Source organism: Ruditapes philippinarum, unplaced genomic scaffold (genome assembly GCF_026571515.1).
Source record: "Ruditapes philippinarum isolate M1 unplaced genomic scaffold, ASM2657151v2 ctg3094_1_1_1_1, whole genome shotgun sequence".
In the NCBI taxonomy this organism is placed as follows: domain Eukaryota; kingdom Metazoa; phylum Mollusca; class Bivalvia; order Venerida; family Veneridae; genus Ruditapes; species Ruditapes philippinarum.
Window position 1 is genome coordinate 267,720 of NW_026858409.1, and position 21,569 is coordinate 289,288.

The 21,569-nt window shown below is 31.7% G+C and overlaps 1 protein-coding gene across 2 annotated transcripts in view; it reads left to right on the forward strand.

Annotated features, from left to right (window-relative positions):
- The window catches only part of LOC132753093 (serine/threonine-protein kinase 10-like), a 96,034-nt gene that overhangs the window by 53,952 nt on the left and 20,513 nt on the right, over nt 1-21,569 (forward strand). For both annotated transcript variants that reach the window (XM_060743513.1, XM_060743514.1), the window contains one exon: nt 18,506-18,629. In XM_060743513.1, coding sequence (XP_060599496.1) covers nt 18,506-18,629 — 124 coding nt within the window. The remainder of the gene's footprint in view (nt 1-18,505; nt 18,630-21,569) is intronic.

A 21,569-nucleotide genomic window follows, 5' to 3' on the forward strand; every position in this document is an offset into this window, starting at 1 on the left:
ATAAAAAGAAAGTGAGAACAGTTGATTTATAGTAAGTAAAAAGATAAGTATCTAAGCTAATTGATTCCAGAATAGACAATTCCTCTTTTTGTTTGTGATTCTTACAGTCACCATGCACTGATCTCTACTATTATTCAATTACTGGTTACCGTTTATGGAAACAGTTTAAATATAGGGCATGTCGCAAGGGGGGGAAACATTTTTCTGTGATTCATTCTATGTGACCTGTCTTACATCAGCCATTCTAAAAGGGGAAAAACATCTTGTCTTATGTTTTAGGAAAGAGTATTTTTGGAAAGGGATGAGTTTTGAAACAATTATTATTATGTAACATGTTATAATGATGAAAAAATGACGAAAAATTGTGAAAAATTTTAGTAATCGGAATGAATAATGTGTAATGTTGTGATCATTTCTTATTGTAATTGGGAAAAAATGTGATTGGATACCAGAATGTAGTTAATTATAGAATACTGAAAACAAAAATTAACTTGTACTTCCATTTTAATTACTTTTATGAATAAGATTTTTTATTAGAATTACTGATTCAGAATGACTTGGATGTATGTGTTTAATTTACTAAAGGCTGTTTTAGTTTTAATCTGCCTTTATACCATTTAAAATAATATGGACAGGTTCTTTTCATAAATGTTTCCAACTATGAAAGCTGTGCACCGGTCCTTTACATAAGAAATTTCCAACTATGGCAGCTGTAGACAGCTCCCTAACGTAAATATTTCCAACTAAGGAAGATGTGTACAGGTCCTTAAATTTACTTAAATATTTCCAACTATGGAAGTTATTTACATGTCCTTTACATATTAAATTTAGCAATTGTTTCTGGTTATGGACATTGACATGCTACTTATAATGACTTGTTCATTGATATTTTTTTATAATGTGTAATGATTTCTAATAATCTATAAATAACTCTATTCATGTTGTTTACTTTATCAACAAGGAAAATATTTACATATTTGAAAGTGAGATACTATTCATAACAGAAACCTTATTGCTTATTGTACGCATGATAAGAAATCTTTATGTTCATGGAACTTGTTACATTCTGTCATAGCTGTGGAATAATTCTTGAAAGTGTTTTTTTTTTATCATATAATGAATAATGAAAGAGTTGCCATGGATATTTTAAAGGGAAGATTTGTGTTATAGGATCTTGAGTACTTTATAATTGTCATGGATTTTGTGATATTTATTATTAATGATGATGATGGGAGATGATATGCCACCAAAGAATTACGGAGCTGGCACGATTTTTTGTTTGTTTTAATTTACTTATTAGCGCTAAGTCAGGTACTTGTGATGATAATATGGTGAAGAGTGAGCTATTTTAGTAAATATATATATAGTAGTTTTCATAAGCATTTTCTGTTACCCATAAAGCTTCAAACTGCCTGGTTCTTCTTTTCCTTGGGTAAATGTACATTAAATTATATAGAATTTACTTTTATGGTGTACTAGGAAGCTTTAAGCTTAAAAAGACGCTCTCAAATTCATTTCTGGAACCAACCGGTACTGAGCAATGACAGTTTCTTGTTTCAGGAAAAAAACAGCTTGCCTCTGACACAGGGTTTAAACCTACACGGCTAGTGATCCTTAGAGTTGTAGTCCGACATAATAACCACTCGGCTATGCTGCCACTAAATGTATTGTCGCTAAGTGCAGTAATGTGTTAAATCCTTATATAATTTCATGGGATTTAACTCATTACTGCACTTAGGTGATTGTATATTAATAAATCAGATAATTTGTCTTCTGCAGCAACTTACACTTGATTGGTCAGATCGTTAGATATATATATGTTAAACTGTTTTCTTATCGTAAAAAAAATGAATCACTTTTGATATATTTATATGATTGAAGTACTGTTCTTTAAGTGGTTGTTGTAGCTAAGTGTTGCTAAGTGGTGCTTATTTACCATATTCTCAAGCATACTGGGAATGATACAAGCTTGATAAAGACACAAAAGGTTTTTCACAAACTAAAATGGATATAAGTCATCAGTTTATTTATGTGACATACGTATTGCACTGATGGTAAAATGATGATTTGGTAGGATTTTATTTTTTAATTTCGCAGTTGTCTCTGAGTAAAAAGACGAGTTAAAATTTTAGATCGCAATATTTCTTGCTGCTAAAGCGCAGTATGATCAGGATACATGCTGTACACTTACAGACTCAATAACAAGTAAAGAAACTGATAGCGAACAGCATAGATTAGATTCCTGATTAGACTGTGCGGATGCGCAGGCTGGTCTGGATCCATGCTGGTCGCAAACCCATTATGTTGGTTTTGTCGTGACACAGCTCATATCATTTTATAAAAATACCAATTAAGTCATATTATTAATGTAAATTATGTAATGCTAAAAATACACTTTAGGAGTTGCATGATTGTTTGAGATTATATTTAATGAAAGTCATGAGAATTTTTACAAATATTTACACAATTTGTAACTTAAAAGACAAATTTATTAACTCTTCATTTAGGAAATATATTGTCTTATGATTGAATGTAATTATATGATAATATTATTGTAATTTACATGCACAAATATTTTCTAAAAATTATCAATGTACAATAATTATGATAATATCATTTAGTTATTTACATGCATTATTTAAATATTTCCTAGAAAAGTTATTGATGTACAAGATAAGTTTTTTGAACATTATAGAAGTTCCAAAGACTTTTTCTTGAATATATTACATAGAGCTTTCACGGATAATATGCAGGAATTAAGCTAAATTGAAACATAAATATGTAATGCTGCTATGGAAAATGTAATACTTTTGTAATAATTTTATGCTGTTGCAAGATGAATTATTTATAATGATAGAAAATGATTGTAATGGTGATAGGATATTTAGAGAATGATGGCAAATTTTGCGGATAATTATGAATACCGAATTTCTGACGGATATATCATAAAGATAATTATATCATATGCGGGTGAATATGACTTGGATATATTTATTATTATTATTATTATTATAGCAATGTTGCTTGCAATGGATAATTTTTGTGTGTTTCTGTTTGGTTTAAATTTTTCGACGTTGAAAGGACTTGATATATAGCAGGGAGTCTCGTAAGTTGGACATAATTAGATATTAATTAGATATGGGTGATCGTGAATTGGATAATATCATTATTATAGCACTGTATTATAATGGATGTATTTTTGTTTGTTTCTGTTTGGAATGAATTTTTCGGTTGAAAGGGCTTATGGTAATATATAGCAGAGAGTCTTGTAAGTTGAACTTAATTACGCATTGAAAGTAAATAAATGATAACTTCTATAGTGACTGATTGAACAAGGCTTCTAAGTATAATTTAAGTCAAGTCAAAATACATTTATTTCTCTCATTCCATAATATAATTTCTGCCTCATATGGAAATGTCATTGTCTATTTATAGATTCTGTGAAGTGTAATGAACTTTTAGAAAAAAGCAATTTGATGTGCCCTGATTTGTTGTAGGTCGGGGGAGGACAATATCTTAATATTGTAAGAAATCAGTTGAATGACTGTATTTTTTTCAGAAAACTGGCTCACTTAAGGATGACCTGAGTAGTTTAATCAAGGATCAAGAGTGATGTTGTTTTTTTATTTCCTTGTCACACTGTCTTTGTGCTGATTTCCGGAGTTCGAAGAATTTTGTAGATATTCATTACCGATACTGAGAGGAAGTTAGTCCACTTTCACTATCAGTAAGGTGAATCATGAAAGCTGACAAAACAAAGGCTGTATATTACATTGGGTTGTGGTTTTTATAGATGGTTTGTTGCTGAAAGGGACATAAAAGGAGAAGAATTTCTGTCACTCTGAGAATCAGGAGGTTTTTCATTATACTAAGATCAGTTTTGCTGACCATTAAGATAACTAAAATACTGCCATTCAACATAAAAAATACAATCACATAAATAAGATCACTTCTTGAGATATTAAATCCATTTTGATGTGATGTTTTTTAATCAGAACTCAGCCATTTGTAACTTTGGACTATTTGGGAAGCATTTGTGCCATTAGTGTTACTATATAAAAGAGCATTAAATTGTCTCCCTTGGAAATTTTATTTTGTAAACATGATTACCTCCCTTGAAAATTTTATTTTAGTATATAGTAAATTTTGAAGCATTTTAAAAATGAAAATCCAGTTAAAAAAGTTGTGCGAATCTTGCAATATTTTGTGAATTAGATGATTTTATAAAGAAAATGTACCAAAAATGAACTTTTGACAGTGTGATGAAATTACAAAGCTCTTAAACTTTAACTTTTGAAGATTAGCAAATTTTGAGGTTGTTACGCTAGTTGTGTGTTTACTTGGAAGTTGGGGACAGAGGTAATTTGAATATAATATGCCGCGCATTTATCTGTTGACAAGCTAAATTGAACAAACACTCCTTTAACCGCTGTATCTGCAAAATGAATCAAAGCACAGAAGGCGCTGAATTTGTTTGGGTCTCAGAATGTAAGAAAGGTGCAGGTTGTGAGATTATATGTATAGTGCCACCAATGCTTTCCAGCGTTTTAATTGTAGTAAATTGGCTATAAGACTAATTGCAACACTGATATTCAATCCAATGTTTATTTGACTTTAACAATTTGAAAAAAAAATGAGTTACCTTTACTGGGATTTGAACTCCAGACCTCTCGCTTCCTAAGCGAGCCCGAAAACTCTTCAGCCACGGTGAATTTATATGTCAACAGCCTGAAGAAAACCATATTATTCTAAATTAGGGCTTGTAACGACTTTAACTGTTGTTTAACACAGATCTAAATCATCCTGGAGCTTACTATAAGCATGTATATTTATAAAGAATCAAAGGGCTGCAAGTTCTGTGGTATTTTCTGATCTTTGCAATCTAAATCGTACTGTATATATGTATGCATTTGCCTGTATAAGTTTATTTTTATGTATTATAATTCATTTTGCAAGGCACCAGAGTTTGATACATACGGAATTCTGCATAACTAGAGTTGCATCAAAAAATCATTTTAGGTTTATCCTGAACAAAATACCTCGAAATTAATAAGGATAACAAACCCGAAATGCAATGGAAGTTCTAAATTTAGAATGACTTGATGTTATTCAGACTTCGAGTGTATAACTTCTCCGTGGTACAGTGGTAACGCGCTCGCTTAGTGAGTGAGAGGTCTTGAGTTCAAATCCTAGTCGAGGAAACTTTTTTTTGTTAAATTCTTTTTTATGTGTCTTTGTTAAGGAAGTAGCCATGATATGCAAGGATAAAGTGTGGCTGTCGTAAAAAATGAACATAAATGATTTTTTGATGCAACTCTAGTTATGCAGAATTCCGTATGTATCAAACTCTGGTTTTCATTTTATTTATGTATGATAAAAACAATAAATATATACAATCATTGAATAAAAGGGTACATTTTTATGGTATTGATAAATCATTTTATTTAATTTGCTCAGAGACATAGATAACAGATATAGGAGCTGCTTATCTCTGTTATCTATGTCTCTGATTTGCTATTCGCGTTTAGTAAAGAGATTCTAAGTTAAAAAGTAGATTTTATGAATTATTATATTGATTGATATATTTTTTTTTAATAATAATAACAAATAAATGGTTTAAGGTATATGAATATTTTTGAAATATTAATCATAATTTACTGACTTTTTCCTGTTAATTTTAGATAATTTTCATAATCGTTGGTCAACATGACAATTGAATTTTTAAAATTTATATAAAAAATAGTAATAAACGTACTAAGTCAGTATTAAAATAGCACATAAAACACAAACAAAAGGAAAACATTTTTCATAAAAGATGAAGAAAAGGACATATTAAAACAGATATGACAATTACTGTATATTATAACAATTATGCTCAACATGATCAACATGGTAATTTAATCAGTGTCATATTTTTACTAAGTGTGATATTAAGATATTTAATGATGGAGACTTCGCTAATAGAGATTACATAATAAGGGACAATAAACAAGTGTGGTGTTGATCATGCGTTACACAAATAGTTTATAAATGATTATATACATATATGTCCGTTGCCATTGATAATCACGAAATTACATTGATGAACATAAAAAACTAACAATTTAAGTATAAATTAAAATTTTATAATTTAAAAGAGAAGACTGTTGCATAATATCGTCAATCATTTATAATTTTAACAACAACACAGAACATATATACATCAACATTATGCACAAAAAGCAATTATAAATAATGACATACATATATTATATACATATAATATAACATTATAAATGTATTTTATCATTTACAAAATGTAAAAAAACGCAATGTAACCTGATAATGATAATGTTTTATTCATATAACGAAATATTTAATTAAAAAACAATAAAATGCAATACAACAACAACAAAAAACAAGAGCATAAAAGTCAATTAATTAATATCTTTGAAATTATTTTATATATATTTATCTATTTAGTTAGCTATACTTATTTTGTTATTTCAAACTTTTTCATCTTATACTTATTTTTGCCCTCATTTAGGTATTGATTTATTCATCTTTTTATTCACTTTAATGTTATTTTTTTTACATTTAGTGCATTCCCAAGACAAGTTATCAAGCGATTTTCTTATATTCTTTTTGTTTCCAACACATCTATGATGATACCATTTTCTACATGTTCTGTTACCACAATAAATTAGATTGTCTACAAACTCGGGCAATTCACATGAAAAAAATACAAACTGCTTTAAAATTAAACAATTAACAGACTCCCCCGTAATTAATATGCTTTTTCATTTAAAACATTTTATGCTCACATGAATTAATATATCTTTTCCCGTTTTACGCTTTTACATTTTTATCTATAATTAAAAACAACAAAAAAAACACACAAAATAAAAACGATTTATGTGAAACGAAATACATTATATACGAAAAAATATCTTATATCATCACATCTACAAAGATCTAATAATGTTTAGAAGACCGGCACTGACCGGGCTAGTAAATATGATGCTATTTCTTTCTTTTAAATCGGTAGTTTTAGGCTGTTTTGAGAACTACTTGTTGTTAGGTTTGTCGTAAACTTCTGTGTCAGAGATTGAATGTTCGCTTTGTAATTACTTATTTTCGATCAGAAAATACAATAAAACAATATTAGAAATCTTCGATCATTCGGGAATCACTTTGCTTGAAAATTAACGCGCCTGTCTTAGACCATCTTTACGCAGTGATCTCCCCTGAATTTTTCGGCGTTGATGTACATACAAAAGGGAAGTAACCGCTTCAAAAAAGTGGACTACTTTCGGCATTTGCAATTAACAACATTAGACTCTGAAATTTCGCTACCATTATTTGTTTGGTCTGACGACCCAAACAAATAAAAACCACTTTTAAAGTGATGTCTAGCTCTAAGGCTAAGAACAGTATTTTTCTGTTAATGGGTTTTCGTCTGACCCTATGTTTTGCTGCTTATCTATTGTCTTCTTGCTGACCCTTATTATTCATTGGATGTACATTGAGGCCCTCCAAGAAAGTAAAAAGCAAATTATTACATTTTCCAAATACAGTACCGTGAAGAAATACATTTCAGAAAAGTCAAAAAGACCCAATGTGTATAAATGTTAAAGAAACACATGCCCTTTCTTTGGCCCTAACAGAACTGTTATTTATAAAAATAAAATCTTATTATTTCGTAAAGATGAGGGAAAAGCAAAGTAATTTCGTTTGAAGATGGTTTAAAAACTTTGCAGAAACATCATTGTCAATTGGAAGGAATATACTAAGTTACAATTATATGAGTTATGTGCAAAATGTGATTGATTGAGAGGGAAATAAGATAAATCTTTTTCTTTTGTATTTAATATACTTAATAATGTGCTTTTTATATGAAAATGGCATGAAATTTATTTAATTCATGCAACTCATTTGGTTTCTATAGTGAGAAGAATTGAAAGTACATAATTCAAGGGTTTACCGTAAAACAGCAGTAAACTTACATGAAATAAAAAAGGACTTACAACAGTTTTGCGATCAACCCCTCAATATTTCCTTGTCAGAAGCACAGTGTTTTAATTCATTGAGAAACTTCCTGGAAATTTAGCTGGTTTATGTTGTCATGGAAAATAGTGTGTGTCTTGATGGCATTGGATGTCAAATGTTCCCAGTGTATAGAGAAACATATAGGAACTTTTCTAGTTGTTTTCTTGATATAATAAGAGATATTGTGATATAATGGCAGAGACTGAAGGTTAAGGTTTTATAAATCAATGTACAATTGCAGTCGGGGAAACAAAATCTTATGGATAAAATCTGTTTTGATATATTTTATTGTAATTTCGGAATGGATGTTTATATCACTTTGTATATAACTTTGTTAAAATGTTTAATTATAAATTCTTCTGCCATTTTACCCTTCTGCAGCCAATTGTATAAACGATGGTTAAAATTTACCACGGTAAGTTAATTACCGCGGTATATATTGTGGTTAGGTAACCGCGCGGTTATTCCATTTGTATAAACAAATTAACCACAAGGTAACCTAACCACGCAAAACTGAAAATTTAACCATGGTAATATTACCAATGATGCACCAGGATGTGACGTAATTTTCGCGGACAAACTTCAGACATCGTTTGTCTTGTTGAATAGTGCTCTTTTATATGTCCATGCAATGCTTGACTTTGATATTATGAATTAAATTCTTTTGCTGCATTTACTGCTAGATAATGATGGAACAAGAATGATTAAATTCTAATTTATTTTATCATAAAATGTGAAAAGATATACCGTGGGAAATTAAAAAAAAACAAAAACAATTTAGCCATACAGTACTGTAGGCCTACATTTTTAAAATGTTGTCTATGAAATAAAATAAAAATAAGCTGTAGATCCTGATCTACTTAACAAGTTACGTAATTATTCAATATCAGTACAGTATGTCATATATGTATGTAAGCTCTGCAGAGATCGTGTGCTTGTTGAACAATAATTATGGTGAAACCTGTCTTCCATACACAAAGCTGTGATGTAATCAATATTATTGATGTCATCGTGTATACTATGACGTAGAAACTTCATTCAAGTTTACAATGTAGTTTATACATTGACTAATATAAATATAAAAAAGTGATTGTGGATAATTTTTTGATATATTACATTTATTTGTGGCTTGTGTCATAAAGGAGTGAATCCGAGGGATATTATTAATCTATACATGTACTGTAGATAGAATAAACTTTTGCAGAGACAGGTAAGACCTTTCTAAATACATGTACATAGATCTTATATAAATATGCAGTTGTTGAAATGCACTGTGATCTCAAGCTGCCCGAAAATTAATGCTGTGTTTAACTATAGCTGCTTTGTCTGGTTGTCCTTGCGATTGTATTTTTTACATGTGTGTCATCTATGCAGATGAAAAATCACGTATCCACAATGATTAAAAATAGTTGTGGTATCAGCGCTTGGTTCCGTCGTGTATTTCTGTCCAAAAGAACGGTCAAAGAAGTCTAACAAGTTTTTTTAATGTTGTCTGCAGGAAATCTATATCTTTTTTGTAACTCCTCGTCTGTCAAATCAGTCAACTATCTGTCAATTCGTCCGAATTGTAGGGTTGTCTGTGCTTACATGTAAAATGTCCGCCATGTTTGTTTTGGTTACCGTGTAGTTACCAAGCTTCAGTACCTGGGTTAAATTTAACTGTGGTCAAAGCGCGGTTACTGCTTTTGATGCTTTTTATACAATCGCTTACCGCGAGGTTACCGGGCTGGTTACCGTAACTGTGTGGTAACCGCGCGGTTAAATTGTTTATACAATTGGCTGCTGATGGCAATTGATTATCCAACATGTATCTAGTGCAGACAACCATGTGATTATTTCAGACCAAGATTTAATAGTCACCATGTCCATGCCTTTAATGATGGTCTGCACTGTATCATCGTTATTCACTTGGTACATATTTTTATATTTTCCCATAAAAGGATGGTTTTGTCCAAAATTAAATAAAAATGAACATGTCCATTTAAGATGACGGCTAACTTAGTAAGAATATTTGATGTTTTCCTTAATGTAGTTACGGGGTATTTTATTTAACTCATTTAATTGCTTAGCTTTTAAAGTAATTTAAAATCTGCATTTTAATTATTTTTTTGCCAATCTTGGCTTAAACTTAAAAAGTAATTATAATTATTGGAAACAAAAGGTTTGCTTGAAAAGTAAACTTAAATGGATTATTTGGTAATTTATTATTCATTAAAACTCTGATAAAATCTGAGGTTCGTTATCAATCCCCCAATCATTTCCTTGTGACCGTTGACTAAATATTGGGTTGAACGTTTTTGTCATATACTTGAAGGGTGAATGACCCTTACTGTTTTTTCAGTATCGCATATAATGTAACAAGATCTAAGTTAATATTGATACTTTCTTTCAGCTCTCAATTCATTCATCAAAACAAAATATCCATTATAGGAATTAAAGAGAAACTATTATATTAAACATAGGATTGTGATGTGGCTGAGAATTTGTATTTCTATTTTATTGTTATCAATAAATTATTGGACAAATATTGCTAGCAGCCTCGTTCTCCCTGATTCTACAGATACTGTGACTGGTACTGATAGTTAGGAATTCCCTTGCTTACAGAATGACACTTGAATAGGTCGGATATTTATGTGGAATTTAAGGTTGCCTAGGAATACTGTTGCGTAGTTTTATGTTTGTTGTGTTATTTTTTTGTAGGTAAATGTTAGATTTTTTTTTCTTTAAGGAATAAACTTAATGCATAGGTAACATTTAACGTTAGATATATTTCATGTTTTTTTTGTGTGTTTACTTCTAGGCGTTATCTATATAAAAGGAATAAAAACTAAAATTTTATGAAGAAAGAACATTTGATACTGACCAAAATTTGGAAATTTATACAATAAAAAGTTTGGCAAAACAAAAATGTACAAAATGTTTGGATACGGAAGTGGAAGTTTGCGTTCGGAATGTTCAGGATTTATGGACCTTCACGCTTCATTACCGAGGTGTGAAGTGACAACGTACAATTTCGGGGAAGGAATAAGTGAAACCGATGAAAGTATGGATGACACGTCAAATTCACATTACAGTGAGGCCTCGGAATCCGGAGCCATGTCAGTGACCTCTAGTCTTAGTAGTTTGAGTTTATTTCCATACACGCACAGGCGTAGAAACTCTTCTACGTCCTCTAACGCGTCAGGAACTCAAAGCCCCCATGCGGGGAAAGAATTAACTCTTTATGGAATATGTGATCAAGTTGGTCAGGACATGTGGAAAGATAATCCAGAACAAGACAGGTTTAATACATTTTCCGTGTCGGAAACGGACTTGACAAATGTGATAGGTTACTTGGAAAATCAAATTGAAGCACACAAGTGTAAAACTAAAAGTTCTAGCAGTTCAGAAGATTCTGACAATGTTATAAATAGTGTACATGATGATTTAGGTGAACAAACTGTCCCCCCTAAAGTGACTTTCATACTGGATACATATTGCCATATATACATGTACAGGTTGGTTCTCATTTTATATAATAATAATAATGCATGTTTAATGTAACTGTAGCATGCAAATTCAATACAAAGAAAGGTAAGTCTATGTTGCATGCTATTTCAAAAATAGAAGCAAGACTATAAATCATTGGTAAGTTTTTTCTGTTTTTATTTTCAAACACTGATTGTCTTCAAGATGCATTTGTGGTGATATTCTTTATTCACAGTGATAAAGGTATTAAAAACCAGCAGTATAACAGGCTGCTTTACTGTATAGACCTGTCAATTAATGCTTTCTAGAATCAATTGTGCTCAATTGCACAGAATGCTAAGATTTGTAAACTTCGAGATCTGATTTCATGTCATATTTTAAAAACTTTGGTCTTAATAGTAAACTATCCAGCTTCTTAGCTTGTGGGGGTGGTTATATTTTAGTGCCATAGTAATGCAAGCATTGCAGGGTGCCAACCAATGGTGTGCCCTTCCTAAATGCTCAAGACAAACACTGTCACTTGCTGCTCTTATAACAGTTGCAGGACACTTGTTTTAAATCCAATCTTCAAATGTGATATTTAATACCGATATTAACTTGTATCATTTTGTCGCATATGGCCTTGATCATTATGTTACTGTTTTGATCTATATGATCTAAGTGCTACAGTTTCTTCAGACTTTGCTACATGACTCTTATCAGATTATTTGACCGAGCAATTATGTTTGGTTTAAGCTCAAATGTTAAGTTCTTTAGTCATGTAGACATGGTGCCATTTTATCTAAGTACCTTTCTATTTTCCATTATGAATTATCTTCCACGTCCACCAAACCACACCTTCCTGGAATATTAGTGGGTACAGACAAAACAGGAAAATATCTGGGTAATTGACCTCATATGTTTACATGTTTTTTAAGGAGTTTTAAGTTGTAAAGCATGTACAAAGTGCCACTTTGTTGTTCTTGGTGTAGAACTTTTTGAATGTATAAAACACTTGATGGAGAGTGACAATCTGTCCAAAATTGCCTCTTGAAAACCTAGACTGTGTCTCTGATTGTACTTACCACTATGTGGACTGGGTCACACTTTCTAAGAGGAGATTGTTTAGTTCTTGGTTATTAATTGAGGTTAAAGAATAATTATGGAGCCAAAGAGGGAGTAATAGTAAAACATCAAAAAGACTCCCGAGTACGAACTGGGTGGAGTTTTTTCGTTGTTGACATTTTGTTTTGACAATTTTATACATACATGTATAACAAACTAAATATTAATATCTTTAATGAACAATTACAGAATTAATCACTTTTGAATGTGCTTCGTGGTATTGCATTTATTTGAACAAGAGGCATTGGCCTTAATTACAAATTTTTTAGTGTGTCAACAGCTTTGATTATAAAGTACAAAAGCTATATACATTGTTTGCCTAATAGTTTCACATTTCATAAAAAAATGTCAGTCATCTCCTGAAATACTAGTATAAAATTTGTAATTAATTTGAAGTTCTCTAGATTAAATTTGGTCCCTGATGTGTTAGGAAATCAGTATAATACCTGAAATGGAAATATGAAAGACAGCACTCTTGTGTTAATGTTCTTCACATCCTTTTCTTAGATATATAAAATACTTTTCATGGTCTTTTAGTGCAGTATGACTTTTTTGTTGCAGAATTAGAATTGATTATAATATTCTCCTCTAGGGTTGACACCATTACATCCCTGTGCCATTTGTGTCAAGTTTGACCAGTCTTATAGTCTTATTAAAAGCAGTTAAACCTACCCTGGTGTTGGTCGTTTTGCACCTCCTATATCCCGCTTTTTCTCAGTCTTATAGTATTTCAAGGTCATCCATCCAAGTAAAATACACTGAACCCCAATTATAACAATATTGCTTATAACAATGTACGTTTATTATGATGCTTTCCCCAACTCTAGTTTTCAAATTGATTTCGTCTCAGATATGATAATGTAAATTGGGCAGTCCCCTGAATATTGTTATAAACTAGAAAATGTTCCTGTATTTTATTGAACTCCCTTCGATTAACAACAGAAGGCTCCAAATTGAAAGCTGGTATGAATTATTAGGGGTTTTATCATTTTAAGAAAAGAATTTGGCACTCTGAAAAAGACGGAATATCTGCGGAAAATAAAAGTACAATGATGACTCACTTGTGATGTCATTTTTCTGCAGAATTTGTCCTGAATAACTTGATTTATTAGAAAACTGTTGAACAATTTTTCCCCCAACTGCTTTTTTAGCAAAATGTGTTGTCAGTCAGGTTGAATAATGGGGCAGAATTAGTCATATTTTTTTGAATGGGTAAAAATTGGAAAAAGAAATGTTTGTATTAATAAACTATTTATAATAAGAGGAACTCCTTTGTTGATGAATCATTTGTTTTTAATTTTTCTTCAATATGTGAAATATATATTTAATTTAATACACAAGTTGTACATGAAGCTGACCACTATATATTCTTAGGTCATTAGGTGAAGGTCACTAAATATGTAAGTTAGTAGGTGAAGGTCATATGATTTTTAATGCAGCAGGTGAAGGCCACTGATTTTAGAAGTCAAGAAGTTAAGGTCACTGAATTTATAAGTGAATGAATTGAGGTCACTGAATTTATATAAGTGAATTGATGAAGATCACTAAATTTATAGGTCAAAAAGTGAAGGTCACTGATTTGTAGGTCAAGAAGTGAAGGTCACTGATATTTTATAAGTCAGTCAGTGAAGGTTTCTGAATTTGTATGTTGCAGAAGGTCACTGAAATATTGTAAGTGAATGGGTGAAGGTCACTGAATTTTTAAGTCAGTAGGTGAAAGTCATTGAAATTTATGATACAGAAAGTGAAGGTCATTGAATTTATAAGTCAGTAGGTGAAAGTGACTTCATTTTGCGCAGTATGGTAAGGTAACTGTTTTCAAGGACATTATTTTAGTACAGCAGTCAGCATGATCAAGTTGTAGTTGAACTTACTTTAAGATTATAATGACTATACCATAAATGAAGAAAATATTTCCAGTTAAATTTTAAAAAAAAATTTTTTGCAATAAAAAAAGTGTTTTCTTACAGCTCTTCCAGAGAAATTAACAACAAGACTGATTTACAAGGTTAACTGCCATTGATTAATACTTAAAAGATGACAGAGCAAAGTAATAGGGATTTGATTATTTACTGTGTCACAGTTACGGTTTTATTAACACTTTTTGTTGGGGGAAATAGCGATCAGTAATTGTTTTCAATTTAAGAGAAGAATAATTGTTTGACTGAATTGTGTTTTTGTTCATATGGCGCCATTTAAGCCATTTTGTAACCCTTTAATTAATTTCTCTCACTGCTGTTTAGTTTTCTTGTTTTTTTTGTTTTTTCACATATCAAATATTTTTCTCAGGATAGAGTAAACAAAATTGGTTTTACAACAATTAAATTGAAGATTGGAAAAAAAGAAGAAAACAAAAGATTAAATTTGTCATTCTTTTAAGTGTTTTGTACAATTAACATCACTCTAGCAGGGGTAAAAATTAACAACTTGTCAAGCTGAATTTCTGTGATTGACTTCACTTTGCTTTCATTTTGAATCTGTCAAGGTTAACTATAAGATTTGTGTAAGTTTAAGGGAGTTCTAAGCTAAATGCTGAAGTTTTGATGTTGAATCTTTTAATTAATCTGCTTTCGCCCAAAGTTAGAAACCTTTGCCGCCAGTATAGGGCTTATTTGCAGACTTCAACATTTAAACATGTTATAGTATGAAAAAAAAGAAAGAAAGAAAAAAACCAAAAAAAAAACCACAATGATTATTTGGTTTAAGTCTGCACTCATATCAATGAACTGCTCGGAAATACTGACAATCAATTCTTGATATTCTTCCGGGACTGCAGCCCATTTATAAACACAGACATTGATGCTAGACTGCTAGATCATCAAATCAGCATATACATATAGGGGGGCATATTTCACATTCATACTCTATATAGCAGTCAATTATTGTTCTGATGATTTTTTTGCTATTATTTCCAATAGTTTCTCATTGAGTATTCATATCAGATGCATTCATCTTGATCATCCTGTACAGTTTAAGTGATAAGCAAACGCAGCAGCTTTTAATAATCGGCATTCTGACTAACCGGGAGAATTATCATGTAGTATAAAACTAAATAATTGACCTTGCAGTTCTATTTTTTCTTCTGAATTTTGTATAATGTTATCTTCTTTTTTTTGTTGAGGCAATTAAGTTGAAACAGTGAGTGAGTAGTAAAGAATGTGTTGTTTTGAGAATATTAAACTTAGATTTAATCAAACCAAGTAAACACAGATTTGACTGCATTTGCTACGTTTTAACAGTTATGAGGTAGTGTTCAGGAAAAGCTCTCCAATTAAAGTAAAGGCTTTTAATAGATGTGATCCCTATTTTGGGCCATGGTGCATCATAAATATGTAGTTCTAGGTCCTTGGACTGGTAACTTATGGAGTTAGTTTATCCAGTAGAGATTGATTGATCTGTGACGCATAATCCTGCCCTTACAATATTGGCCTTCAGCGGAGAAAGTATTCATGAATTCTGCAGTAATAAGATTCATTTCTGCTCCACGGAAGAATTACTGTTGGTTTTTGTTGATTACCACAAACAAATAACAACTGACAGGGGATGAAAATGTCCCCGGGAAAAGACTTGTGTGTGTGCATTATAGGAGGTTTTTTTTTTGTTGTTTTTTTTTGTGTGAAGAAGAAAAATAGAAAACAGTTTATTTTGGTTTCTTTATTGCTCCCGTTGCAGTATTGGACTGTTTTTCTTGTTGTAAAAATAAATTCTCATTATTATACATTATGCTCTGTTTATACAAAAAAAATGCAAATAACTTTGAATTAATTAAGTAAAAAGAGGTTACAATTAAACCAGTGAATAGGAAAGAAATAATTCATTTACATTTACGAGGGCTGTTCAAAAAATTCGTGGACTGCGGCTCTACTGTTCACATCTTTTAATCTGCGTATATAATTTTACAAGAGGCATATATGAAAATATGTCGTTAATAAACAGTGAAAAAATCAAGACAATATGTTTACAAATAAGAATTCGGTGACAGTTACAAATCACAAGGGGTGCACAATCCGGCGCACGCTGATGATGAAAAAAAAGACGTTAGTGACGTCGCAATATAAATGAATCATTTTACCAGCGTCATTGTTTCTGAAAGTAATCTTTTTAGTGTTCAATACCTGCGGATCATAAACCAAAACCATTTTTCTGTTTGTGATGATGACCCGAGATATTAAGTGGTCATCTTTTCGCTCCATTCTCCGTATGAAGGTCCGAGTGCCGCATACTTTCCGCTCTTTATCGGGATTTTTGAATAATTTCGACACTTAACGGACAGTGTTATAAAGTTAATTCAATTGTTGATTTAAAGTATCAATTTGAAACCGCCCTCGTCCGATCTTTAAACAATATGATTATCAATTATAAAGAAAACTATATTATCAAGTGACAATTATTTTATGCGGTAAATCTACTGAACACCGGCTAGCATGACTTATCAAACGGACCAGGGTAAATACACGTAATACAAATAATAGCTACAATTATTTATCGTTTATACGCATATATCCTGATGAATGAAATAAAATATTGTTTTAATTGAATTAAATTGTTTTGTCAGAATTGAATGCATAGACCCGATGCAGAAATTTAACATGTCGGACATCTCGCAAAACTTTCATAATGTCTGAACTTCTGTAGATCTTTTGCAATTGACGTTACAAACGTCTCAATAATTTGCCGCTAAATATTATGCGTCGCCCTTTCTGTCTGTGAGCATGTATTTGTCGTATTTGAATCGCTTGCGCAACCTGAAACCAAGAGACTTGCTCGCCAACTCATTGTTCTTCGTTTATTTAATCACCTCATAAAAATATAAAGGAGTATCCCACATTGATTGGTAAAAAATTCCAAAAGAGCGAATTTCTAGTTTTTAAACGGACTTTATACTTCCCAACTTACCCGTCTGTCTACTGCTGCTCAAACCCTATTTGTTCAGCTATTCAACGTCCAAACGACGTCAAATTTCAGATTTATGTCATTTAAGTATTAATACATGATTACTTGTATTTTTCTTTATAAAACAATCATTCAGTTTGTTTCAACATGTGTTTATATTTAAACATTATATTAAAAATTCGGCGTGCGCCGATGTTGCGTTGCCATGGTTATTAAAGTGCACATGACTCGTAAAGGAAATAAAAGTCAACAATAAAAGTAAATCTTACTTTTAGAAATACAGACACTCTTTCGATTCATATCCACTAAGGGTGTTTTTATGAACCAAGTAAAAAATGACAGCAAAAATCCACGAACTTTTTGAACATACCTCGTATCTTGATATGCTTTTGGTCATCAATCATGATAATCGCCATCATTTACATGTATAAAGTACAAAGCACAGTTTTCTTGCGGTATATTAAAGGTAAGTAGTTCATACAGTATATTAAAATACACTGTAAAAGGAAGGTTATTCAAACAGTATTTTAAATCAAAGACAAGTTATTCAAACAGTGTATTAAAGGTAAGTAATTCATACAGTATTTTAAAGGTAAGTCAAATTCATACATTGTTATAGAAAGGTAATTCATATAGTATATTTAAGGTGATTCGGGTAGTGTACAAGTAAATATGTAAGTGATCATTTAAATTTCAAGTCAGAACCTGTGATGTAATCTGTATTTGTTCTTAATAAATATTTGTTTCATTTTATCTCAAATTATATGTTCACATGTTATATTTTTATTTTTAAATACAAATTAATTATTTCTTTCAATGCATTTATTTTTCTGCAATATTTGGCATAGTTATCTACCTGATAAGATGGTTTTGTTTAGCAGCCAAGATGTAGAATGTGATTAAAGAAGTTAGTTTTAATAGTGACTAATTAATAAGTTTGTTTTAACAAATTAAATGTTTCTATCATTTTATCCCAGATTTTGTATAATGTGCTCTTTTTCTCCCCTTACAGAAAACAAGACCTAAGAGAATTAAAGTTATTACAGAAAAATGAAAACAAACAGTATCAGGACCTCATATATAAGGCACAGCTTGCACGTGAAATGCAAGATCGTAAATTTGAAACTGATATGCAGGTAAGGTTTTGTTTAAAACTCAAGAATTCTTTGTAAGAAATTATCTTAGACTGTTTTTGACTAGAAATGTTTCAACTTAAGAGGTAACCACTTAAGGGCTGAACTGCTGTGGGTTCAAATCCCGACAGGCACTTTGGTTTCTGTCATGTGAGGAAGCTATCCAGTTAGCTTACGGTGGTTCTACTCAGGTGCCCGTTCATGCCTGAAATAATGCATGGAAGGACACAAGGTCTTCCTCCACCAGTAAAGCTGTAAAGTTGCCAAATGACTTATACTGTGTCTGTGTGACATAAAACAAAATCAGACAAACAAACAAAACTTAAGGGCTGATCACAGTCCTTACTGTCAAGTTATAAATGACAGTTAACATGAACCCATGTTTCAATCAAAATTATGTATTTTATCATAGAAAAAAACCTGTTTACAAGACAACAAGGCAAAGGCCATAAATATACATTTTTACTGTAATCAGTCCAGTTCTTCCCCATCCCTGTAATGATAAGTAATGTCAGATCATTCGTACACACCATCGCTTTATGGACATTAATAAGTAAGAAAGATTGAGTTTTAACCATGTGGGAATAGGATAAATTTTACAATGACTGACTGCTTTGACAATGTGGCCGTTTTAAGGCCCCTAGTGATTCATTTTCTGTCTTGCGGGTTACCAAAAATTACCAGTAATTAAACATCGTTGATATATTTGTCTGAATAAAATGTGTCCAAGAGAGATGAGTGTCAATAACCCATTTAACATTTTTCTCAAACATTTACTTGTTTATTACATTTTGTATTTTGTTAAATGTAATCAATGTCCTTGACCACACCCTTTGAGGTGGGAGGGGGGAGCAGGAACTTTTACTTGTGTATTTTCAAACCCCTGGAATAGGCAACCTGAAGTTGTAAAATCCCTATTTCCAGAGACATATCAAAATATAGATGATCATGTATTTTAATGTCTACGCTATCTTAATGAAACCACTGCAATTTGAACCAGCACAGGGGTTTAGGGCCACAGTTGATTTAGGGACACATTGATGGAAATAGGGCTAGTCTTTCCTGCTATCTCCCACATTGCCTTTGAAGTAAGGGGCATAATAGTAACAATTGTCTGTGGTGCATTTCTGCACTTTGAGAACTTTTTTCATCAATTATAACATTATAAGGAGACAATATGACGGTGATTTTAGACTGTCTTGAAAATTGAATAAAAAGATTTAGTCTCGTAAGGTAATTTAACAGACATTCTTATTGACGTAGAAAAATGCTCGTTCAAGGTGCAGATGCTTGGTAGAGCTGCTGTAATCTGACAATAAATGGTGTTTAGTGTCTAACTTTATTATTGTTATACCATTTGTTGCTTGTAGTTAACTGTCATCTGCTGCAGTTTATCTGCACACAGATCTTACATAATTGACCTCCCAATGTTGCATCTTTGCGCGCTGCAAAATGTTATAGACCTGTAATGTTCTTTTGCCTTGGTATGTCAATTCACAGAAAAACAGGGAATCATAATATTCTTGGAATATTCTTGTATTGCATAAATTTTGCTTTATCAGCAGTTCTGTAGAAAACTTTAAATAGGTTTAAGTAAGATTTACACTTCATTGAATATTTAAAGTATGATATTTTGCTAGCTCACTAAATCAATAAATCTAATATATAATATGGTTATTTTGATATAGTAAACACTTACATGTCTATAGATTGAATATAAGACAATATGTCAACCATACAACACATTTAAGACTCATTAAAATGTTAAGTGCCTGCCCATCTGCTTCTGACCACACTAAACAGACTGGTTATTCATCAAAATTTTTATTTAGGCACCCATTCAGCAACAGTATCTTCATAGATACCTGTACCAATAAGTGACAAAGTGCCTTGCTGTAATTGCGGCAGTAAGTGGAGTTACAAAGCATTGAAACAAAATCAAATATGACATTGCTTTATTTTGAAGTTTCTGTTCTATGGGTGACAATTCCATGTTAAGAAACTGCTTTACCTATAAGCAGTTACCTACATTTACATGCAAATGTGCCCCTCACTACTATAGGATTGGAACCCGACAGGGACTTTGGATTTTTTCAGGTGAAGAAACTATCCAGTTAGCTTACGGAACTATCAGTGGTTACCTACTCAGGTGCCCGTTTGTGCCTGAAATAATAATGCATTGAAGGGCACCTGAGGTCTTCCTCCGCCAGTTAAGCTGGAAAATCACCATTTGACCTATACTCTGTAATCTTTTAAGGATATTAAGGCTGACATCTTTAAGAATAAATAGTTACTGGCGGGGGAGTATTGGAATTTATTTACATTAATATTTAATGATACCGTTATTTTACTTCCATTTAGTTAGATTGCTAAAACTTAAGTGCCAGCAAAATGGGATGGTTTTTCTGTATACCTCTGTGTATTTACTTTAAAACAATTGCCAGACAGAGCTGACAGCAGATATAAGAAAGTTCATGAAGCATTTACTGGTTAATTAGTGATTAGTGAAGGGCATTTGTAGATGAAGGTCTTTTCCTGTAATTAGGCTAGTATTGATTTATAGTCTGTTGACTGCAACTCACCCTGTCCATAACCTTGGATGACCTATAGACATTGCATGCTAGCCTACATTTATCAATTAATCTTAAGTGTCTGGTCGATATTGGGAGTTTTACCCTTATTTTGCTCTAAAGGTTATATCACTGAAACAGAATTATTAAAATTTTCACCATGCAGACTCTTAATCCTTTTTTTAGTGGCCGACTGGTTACGATTGTTGATATTAAACCACTTGCCCCACACTGCTGTGAGTTCAAATCCCAGCTATCCAGCTAGGTTACGGCATGTCAGTGGGTCCAATCAGGTACCTGTCAATGCTTGGAATAATGCATGGAAGGACAACTGAGGTCTTCCTCCACCAGTAAAGCTGGAACATGACCATAT